Below are 9,790 nucleotides of genomic sequence, written 5' to 3'. Positions count from 1 at the left end.
TTCGGGGAATGCGTGCGGGGGGATGGGGCCAGGGCGAGCATCCAATGCGTGAGGGGGCGGGGCCTGGCCAAGCGTCCAATGCGTGCAGGGTGCCGGGGCGAGCGGCCAATTCATGGGGGGGTGGGGCCAGGGCGAGCCGAGCGGCCAATCCGTGCTGGGGGGGCGGGGCCATGCCGAGGCCAGCGGCCAATCCGCTGGTTGTCACCGTAAGGACACAATTTTGGAGCAAGACAGACAGACAGACAGAATAAGGCAATTATATATAGAGATGGCACAGACCTGGTTTCAGTTAACAGGATATGTGCATAAATTTATTCAGCTAAGAATTAATTCACAAGTAAAATTGGAAATCAGAAGTAATGTCACACAAATTTATTTTTTCTTATATTTCAGCATTTTTACTATTTTCAGTACATACAAGTGTGATGAACATTTCCTTTTTCCAAGCTACAAATGACTGTCGGTATCTGTAAACAGAGTATACAGAAGGGATAACTTTCATGTAATATAGAGCAATACATTACAATTTATTTTATTAATATACAAGAAGGTATATCTTAGCTCTGTATTCATCATGCTAATTCTGTATGGATCATAATGACTTGAGTTTTTCTTTTACGATTATTTTTTAAGTAGCTGTGCCTTGGCATGTTCAATCTTCTCTGCTGCAGAAGAACCAGTGACTGAGGAACATTTTGACAGAACCATGTTCATTTCATTTTCATTTTTATTTTCAATTGCAGCTTCAGTAGCTTGATCTAAATCTCTACAAGAAAGAAAAAAAAAAAGATTAATCAATATAGTCTATGTATTACTTGCATATGTATTAAAGGGTCTGTTTCATTTATCTGTAGGAGGTCACTTTTTCTCTGCCTTCCAGTTTCATGTTTGTCAGGGGCGATACACTACTGAAAATTGAAAAATCGGACCTGCACAGTTGCACCCTTGGCCCGCGATAATCACTGTCCTATTCTGCCAGCAAAGGCAGGCTTGCGTGTGAAGCGTGAGAAAAGCACTGAAGCACAGGAGCTGCAAGCGGTGAAGGTTCCTTGCCAAGAACAGTACGATTTTTTAATTCTATTATGTACAGCTTGTTGCTAATGTTACTGGCTACCCTGCAGCTTCAGAGTAGCTGGTAAGCTTAGCAACGAGCAGTACACAACAGAATTAAAAATCCCTAAGCTCTCAAGAACAGAGAAGAGTTTTAATAAAGGGTAAATTGTAAAGTTGCTTGTTTTTTAAAGCACTTAGAATTTTTAGTCATAACCTCTTCAACACACCTATTATACATGTATGGCATCACAGGGAATGCACTCCTGCAAACTGCCATACGGCGGTACAATCGCGCCGACTCAATTATCGCAGTTGTCAAAGATATATCATAGCAGACACCCTGCTGTAATGCCCATGATCAGTGCTAGCACCGATGGCAGACGTTGAATCCCTCTGATGTCGCTGTCAAAAGTGACAGCAGCATCTATCTGCTTGGAGAGGGAGGGAGCTCCCTCTCTGTTCCGATCGGCACAATGTAATTGCATTGTGCTGATGGGATCCATGACGACTCCAGGCTGAAAAATGGCAGGGAAATAACCTAGGTATGGAAGCCTATAAAGTGCTGGCTTGAGCAGGACCTAACATGCATCTTGCCTGTGTGCCCAGTCACTGATATAATGCCCTGTAAAGAGTATTAGAGCAGCGATCAGGGCAGGGAAATTTGATGTCCCGTCCTGGGACTAAGTAAAAGAGTAAAAAAAATAAAATATAACTGTAAAAATATAACAAGAAAAATCACAAATTAAAGAGTAAAAAAAAGCAAATATGTACATTCATGTAAAAACAAAAACAAGTACACTTTTTTTGTATTGTTACATTCAAAATGACCCACTCTAGAAAACTCTTATACTAGGTAACCCCTTCAGTAAACACCATAAAAGAAATGTGGAAAAAAAACGATTATTTTTTTATACCACCAAAAAAGTGGAAAAAAACACAATCAAAAAGTTGCACGTAAATAAAAATGGTATTGCTGACAACGTCATCTTGTTGCGCAAAATATAAGTCCCCACTTAGCTCCGTCCACAGAAAACTAAAAAAACTAAAGCTCTCAGAATACAGCAATGCAAAAACAATTATTTTTTCTACAAAACTGTTTTATTTTGTAAAGGCAGAAAAACATAAAAATATGACATATGTGGTATTGCTGTTGTTGTACTAACCCGAAGAATAAAGCGGTCTTATTAATTTTACCACATGGTAAACAGCATAAAAACAACAACAAAAAGAATTCCTAAATTGCTGTTTTATGTTCATTCTGTTTCCCAACAACTGAAATAAAAAGCGATCAAAAACATTATGTCACCACAAAATGGTACCCATAAAACAAGAAAACCAGAAATAATAGAGTAGTGAGGTAAGAGTGTACGAGAAACCACTAGAGATAAAAATATCTTTATTATAAAAATTAAAATACGACACCATGTGTCTTGGATAACATAAATGACATGGACAGTGTGCAAGTGAAAGATCAGATGAAAAACAGGATGGTGTGAGGGAAAAATCCTGATAGATAAATAGCTAGATAGTGTTTAGAGGGGACTGAATTAAATCCTCCACTTGCCCTTCCTGTCAACGGAGGGTATCATAAGTTTTAGGGTATCCCCCGATCCGGGTGGCTGACCCTCACTATCCCTGTTATTCACTGGCCTAATCCCTCCACCAAGAAACCAGGTGCAATAAGTGAATCGAACTAAGACAAGGACAATGACATAAATGAATTGAATAAATTGGTTCCTAGACTGGACCCGGTTTTCCAGTCACTGCAGCAAAATGGAATGGTTAGGACTGAGCCGGTGGTTCCACCAAGTATGTTGGAACCTCCTGCTCTCCCGACGCGTTTCCCCCCTTCCTAACTGGATAGTAAGGGGTTCATCAGGGGTATTTTGCCAAGGACACCTGAAACCAAGACAAAAGAGATGTCATTCAATAGAAAATAAATGCCGATGCCTGACTAAGCCTCATATATGCATATAGCTTACTTAGAAGGGAGAGGGGAGCCAGCACGATCTGAAAATGGCATGCATCATATAAAAAGTGCAAATTCACAGATTTATTCCAACTGTACTGTAATATAAATGAGATTTTTAGCAAATAATTGATCAATTCTTTGAGCCACCCCTGCCAACGTCACGGCAAATCTCAATAGGGGGGTCCTACTCTATATTCTGTATTTCATGTGCCATGCGGCCTCCTAGATAAAGTTAAAAGCAGAACCATAATGGAGCACACATACCTGTAACCTGTATATATAACCGCTTCTATGTTGCAAAAGAGGCAATTGTGGATAGAGGCCAGCCCAGGTCCCAGCATGTGGAGCAAGCTCTACACATACCAGGACTATATCAGAACTGACCCTCCCAGTGCCAGACAGCAACCATTGATAAAAGCGGACCAGATCCGAGTATGGTGCTTAATTAGCAATGCCTGTGGAAAAGGTGAGGCAACTGAATGTGTACAGCTACCAACAGGAGGAATATATTGCAAACCAAGATCAGGCATGCATAGCATGGTGGTGACCAGCCACCAGACATTTGTAGCATAACTACAACCAAACAGAGAGAGAGGGGAGCCAGCACGATCTGAAAATGGCATGCATCATATAAAAAGTGCAAATTCACAGATTTATTCCAACTGTTCCATGGCAATTCAATACCTGCAGAAAAATGACAAAAGAGGAAATCTCCTCCAAAGGGCCTCCCAATCTTGGGACAGCAGTGTCCTAATACGGTTTGCCAAAGGGGGGCGTTACTAAACCTCATTTCCGGATGCGGGCCTCTCAAATAGGGCAATGGTGCAGATCAGTGCACATGGAACACACAAACTTCTTTGGAAGCAGCCCCCTTCAGCACATGGACTTTGGACTCACACTCTCTGTGTACTAGATGTGCGATAGCGCTCGAGACCCCTGTGTCTCTGCAGATTAGGTGACCTGCTGTAAAGGCCCCTGGTAGGTACCTATACTTGATGCTATTTTTTGTTCCAGGATACCTTCCCCCTTTTTTACTAGGATCTACTGTTTGATTTAGGTGCTGATAACGTCTATTAGGACGCTGCTGTCCCAAGGTTGGGAGGCCCTTTGGAGGAGATTTCCTCTTTTGTCATTTTTCTGCAGGTATTGAATTGCCATGGAAGTTTGCCCTAGGTTTCTTCTTTGCAGATTCCATATTATGTGCCATTCTGCTTCTTTTACAGAGCTGCTTACCGAGCTGTATATCATATCATAAGTGTGTTTGTAACAGACATTAAGGGGAGCCTCATTGAATCTTCGTTGTCTGTGTAGGTACATCTCAAACGCTATTATTTCACACTGAAATGGGTGACTAATGTTTGCCATTACCAAAGGGTTTCGTCATGGGGTTTTCTGATGGGCTATTAACCCCATAACATCCTCAGACCCTCTTCTATGGATCAAGTCACTTGAATTCATTCAAGGATACTAATATGAGGTTTCTGTTTATCCTATAGGTTATCCCATGCTTATCTCACAGGTACCTGGGTATCATCTAAATACTGCTGGGCGGCTCTAATACTGATTGTAATAGACCCAAGGGGAGCTTCCCTGAATTGTCGTTTTTTTGCAGGTATATCCTAACACTATGGCTGTATATGAAGATGAGCGACTAGTATATATTTTAAAGGGCACCTGCCCATGGATCCATTAGAGATCTTTTGACGGGTTATTAACCCCCACAACACCCTTAGACTGTCCCCTATGGAATTAGCCAGGAATCTTATCGTATCAATATATTAAGATGAGGCTTCTGTGTTTTTGCTCCTTTAGGTATCCTACGTGCACCTCATAGGTACCTAGGAATTATCTCGATACCACTCTGCTGCACTGCTTACTGGATAAATGATAGGCTAGGTAGTTTGAATATAAGAGGATGGTTACTCACTCCCATTGAACGCTCCAATTTGGTATATTGGCATTGAGACTTGGCTCCTTTTCCCGCAGGTGTCTTCTGCTTTCCTACATCTGTGAAGGAATTAGGTCCAGCTAACTGTGCTGCATCCTTTTGGCTTGGACAAGGTATAGATCTATGATGAGTCCGTCCAGCTACCTACTTCGTTAGGGACCTGTGATGGAGATAATTTTCTCTCCTGTTTCTCCACTTTTTTCCATTTCGTTTGTGTAGAGAAATACTATCGTTTCCTCAGGTATCGTAAGAGGAGGTACACAGCATATGTAACTTCATATAATAAACAGCCCTAGGAACTACCTTCTAAGTAAACTATATGCATATATGAGGCTTAGTCAGGCATCGGCATTTATTTTCTATTGAATGACATCTCTTTTGTCTTGGTTTCAGGTGTCCTTGGCAAAATACCCCTGATGAACCCCTTACTATCCAATTAGGAAGGGGGGAAACGCGTCGGGAGAGCGGGAGGTTCCAACATACTTGGTGGAACCACCGGCTCAGTCCTAACCATTCCATTTTGCTGCAGTGACTGGAAAACCGGGTCCAGTCTAGGAACCAATTTATTCAATTCATTTATGTCATTGTCCTTGTCTTGGTTCGATTCACTTATTGCACCTGGTTTCTTGCTGGAGGGATTAGGCCAGTGAATAACAGGGATAGTGAGGGTCAGCCACCCGGAGCGGGGGGTACCCTAAAAATTATGATACCCTCCGTTGACAGGAAGGGCAAGTGGAGGATTTAATTCACTCCCCTCTAAACGCTATCTAGCTATTTATCTATCAGGATTTTTCCCTCACACCATCCTGTTTTTCATCTGATCTTTCACTAGCACACTGTCCATGTCATTTATGTTATCCAAGACACATGGTGTCGTATTTTAATTTTTATAATAAAGATATTTTTATTGAGGTATTGTCTCTAGTGGTTTCTCGTACCCATAAAACAAACTAATCACGCAAAAATCAAGCCATCAAATGACTTTCGGCAGAAAGTGAATAATTATAGCTCTAAAAATATGGCAATGCAAACCCTTTTTTTTTATTAAAAAAAAAAAAGAAGTATTTGTAGTATGGGATAGTAGCCAAACATAAGATATAACTCTTGTATCGCTATAATCGCACAGACTCAAAGAATAAAACCGCTTAATCTGTTACACCACATAGTGAACAGTATAAAAAAAATAAAAGCAATTTTTGACCTGCTTTTGATTTATTCATTTTTCCTCCTAAAGATACACTGGAAACGACATGTAGAGAAGGTGATTTTTATAAAACTGTGCAATGGTCTCTTAATTTTTGACAGAGCTGTATATGAACAATAGATGCAACTCTTAAATATCACAATGCATTATCAAATGAGGGTTGTCCAGACGTTATGTATGACATATCTCTATGGCTTATAATATCATCTCTATGGCTTTTGATAAAATCTCTGACCATCCAAAACACTCATAATAGAGATATTATGGCCCAAAATAGTCTCAAAGTACCATCCCACACAAAGCCATAGTGCTGGCATACAAAACATGTCAGTGACATGCACCAGCTGCTCAAAAGATCTTTGAGACAGATATAATGTAAACCTGCAAGGGGATGAGGGAGACCCTGGGGTTGGATCCCCATGCATACAGTACAGATCAAAAGTTTGGACACACCTTCTCAGTCAGAGTTTTCTTTATTTTCAGGACACACATGAGCACATGAGACCTAACAGTCCAAAGTCCAATCTAATTAAATGACAATGTATAGTCCCATTAAAGAATTAGAACATTAATTCAACGTATTATTAAGTGGTTCTTGGTGATTAGTTTTTGCCCAGGTAAGCTTATGATTTTATATGATTATCCTTGCTTAGCAGTCCGCATCCAAGACTGACCGGCTGAGATAATGATCCCTCTGTGGTATCAGACCTTCCTGCACTCCCAGTATATCTAATGCAGACACTATGGAGATAGAGTTGTCCTGGATGACAACATGCCTTCAATGTAGATAACTGAGAAAAATATTCTAGTCTGGATGAATCAGGCAATTACGTCTTCACCGTAGATAATTGAGAAATATATTCTAGACGTAGATAATTGAGAAACATATTCTAGAATATATTTCTTAATTATCTATGGTGAAGGCGTAATTGCCTGAGATCTAACACCTGTTAGCCACATTCCTGTTAGCCCATACTATTCCTGTTACCGGAGGGTGGCAACCAAGGATGCAAGGATGTACCAGTATGTCCTTGGTCAGAAAGGGGTTAAAATGAAACATTTTTTACTCTTCCTGAACCCCTTGGAAGCACAATTTATTGGTATATTTCCTACAATTTTGTATCTTTGTTGATCCGGCCAGAGAATTTGTTCACAGCAACCGATGTATGCAGGATACCTAGCGGGGCTTCTGACCATTGGAGTAACATTATCTGCTTACATTGCATGAAGTGCTTGAATGCACGACCCAAAGGTGAGTGCATACTTAAATATATTTCTATTCAAAACGTACTTATTCTCTTATATTAGTGCTGTGTGGTCTCCTCTATTCATTCCCTCATGGAATTCTATACATTTATCAGCTGAAGGGATACTATCCAACAGCTGTACCTTTTGGAATACTAATTCCCACCCACTGCACAAATTGCAGGGAATTTGCTTTGCAACATCTCAGGGGACCCCTAATAGGTCAGACAATTTATCTATGCCTCTAAACCTACCAGGCTCATAAATACCCTAACTGGCAAGTTCACTTTCTCCTCACTTCCAACACCAAATCTGTCTTTGCCGCCGTTAGTGCCTCCCCCAGTTCCATCTCTATCTTCCAATTGTTCTATATCCTCAATATCATCAGATCATCAAGCAGATCTCAATATCAGTGAACTCACCCTTCATGATGCGTCCTACCAATCATCCACACCAATTACGGTGATTCAGGTTCCCACGCCCTCCCCGTCCCCCACATCTTCACATCTCTTTTTTAGAGATGGGATCGACACGTCCAGTTTCCACCTAGGTACTTTTTCCCATTCTGTCAGTGAAATCCTCTCCCCCGACCTCATCAAAACACAATAATAAACTACTGCAGGAATAGCATAAGAGGATTAAACCAGCGAGTCACTCCAGATAATTCCAGTAAAATAATCCATTTTCAATAAAACATAACTTTTATTCTTCATTCAAAAGTCGGCCACAATGTATAAGCTCAGCATGCAGTTGTTTCATATAGCGGTCGGTATCAGACAACTCGTTTCAGTGCTGAAACACGTCTGATACCGACCGCTGTATGAAACAACTGCTTGCTGGGCTTATACATTGTGGCTGACTTTGAAATGAAAAATAAAAGTTAAGTTTTATTGAAAATAGATTACTTTAATTACCTGAATTGTCTAGAGTTACTCACTGGAGTACTCCTCTTATTCTATTCCTGATACACAGAGTGTGCTTCCAGCCCCCCTGCCATGCAGAGTTATCCGGGTACCAAGCCATGGTATTGGGCATCTTATTGGGGTAAGCTGGCTATACTATAATTGTTTAATAAAATACTTCAATCCCCTACCACCTGCAAAAAAAGAAAAGGAGAACCAGAGGCACTCGAAAAAGGAGAAGGAAAAATAAAGATGTTCGAAAGTCCAATAAAAAAAAAAAAGTTTCAACCTCTCTATACATATTCTCTCTAACAGAAATTGATTATCTCTTTTTAGATTTAAATAATTTCACATAAAAACTAACAGCCCATCATTATTCTATAACGGCATGAAACAGGACATGAAACAAGGTTAATCCTGCTCCTACCTGTGCAGATAATTATCTACACAAGGAATTGCAACTCAAATCCTCCTTTTTCACATTCATCACAAAAGGACATAATTTAGAGACCTTCTTTTCAATAGTATCTGAAGAGTTTTGACAAATAAATCATCTCTAATGAAAGAAAACAACCAAAATGTAAGCAATGAGCATAGATAATAATAATAATCTCACTGTGAATAAGAGACTAGCAGTAGACTTTCTTAAAAATAATCCCAGCATTGTCATCAGACAAGGGGGGTGAGGTGGTAATCCAAAATACATAAAACTATATTCATGAAGTACTGAACATCCTAGCAGATAAAAAATATTATGAAGAGTTAGTGTAAGATCCCACCCCCTCATTTATCAAGGAATACCATGATTTAATAACTATAGCTTTCAAATCCAATATTGTAAACAAAAACGAAAAACTATTAACAAACAACAACCCCAATCCAGCAATATTTTATCATTTACCCAAAATTCACAAGAATGCACAAAATCCCTATGGACATCCTATAATCTCAGAAGTTGGTTCACTCACTAGCCACTTCTCATTTTATTGATTTTTTTTTCCAAGGGTTTTTACATGATTCCACTCAATTGAAGCGTTATAAAGCTATAAAAAAAACTCCACTGGAGTTAATAAACAAATTTTATGTTTATTGAAACAATACATGATCCATCATAAAATACATAAAAACAGATGCACAGTAGCAGATGATGACAAGAAAGGTACAGCATGCCTGGGTAAGTGGCAGGTAATAATGAGGTTGTAATAGCAAAATACAACAAATATCTGGACGTACAGAGAAATGGAGCAACTAATAATTGGTAATCACAATTATAAATAAATAGTGTACCAAATGACACAAAATAATAATGCAGTGCCTATAAATAATTCATTCAATAGCAAGTACATCCAGGTAAAAGGTAAAGGTATGAAGAAGCCACAAACAGCCAAAGTACAGTCATATGAAAAAGTTTGGGCACCCCTATTAATGTTAACCTTTTTTCTTTATAACAATTTGGGTTTTTGCAA

At 39.6% G+C, this 9,790-nt stretch overlaps 1 protein-coding gene across 1 annotated transcript in view; it reads right to left on the bottom strand.

The window, feature by feature from the left end:
• Positions 1-289: 289 nt before the first annotated feature.
• The window catches only part of VPS16 (VPS16 core subunit of CORVET and HOPS complexes), an 879,114-nt gene continuing 869,613 nt past the window's right edge, over positions 290-9,790 (bottom strand). Inside the window, exon 24 of the mRNA XM_075319712.1 lies at positions 290-766. Coding sequence (XP_075175827.1) covers positions 622-766 — 145 coding nt within the window. The 3' untranslated portion in view covers positions 290-621. The remainder of the gene's footprint in view (positions 767-9,790) is intronic.

The sequence above is a fragment of the Anomaloglossus baeobatrachus genome, chromosome 7 (genome assembly GCF_048569485.1).
Source record: "Anomaloglossus baeobatrachus isolate aAnoBae1 chromosome 7, aAnoBae1.hap1, whole genome shotgun sequence".
Lineage (NCBI taxonomy): Eukaryota > Metazoa > Chordata > Amphibia > Anura > Aromobatidae > Anomaloglossus > Anomaloglossus baeobatrachus.
Note: the sequence above shows the minus strand (reverse complement) of the source record. Positions and strands in the feature narration are given on the sequence as shown.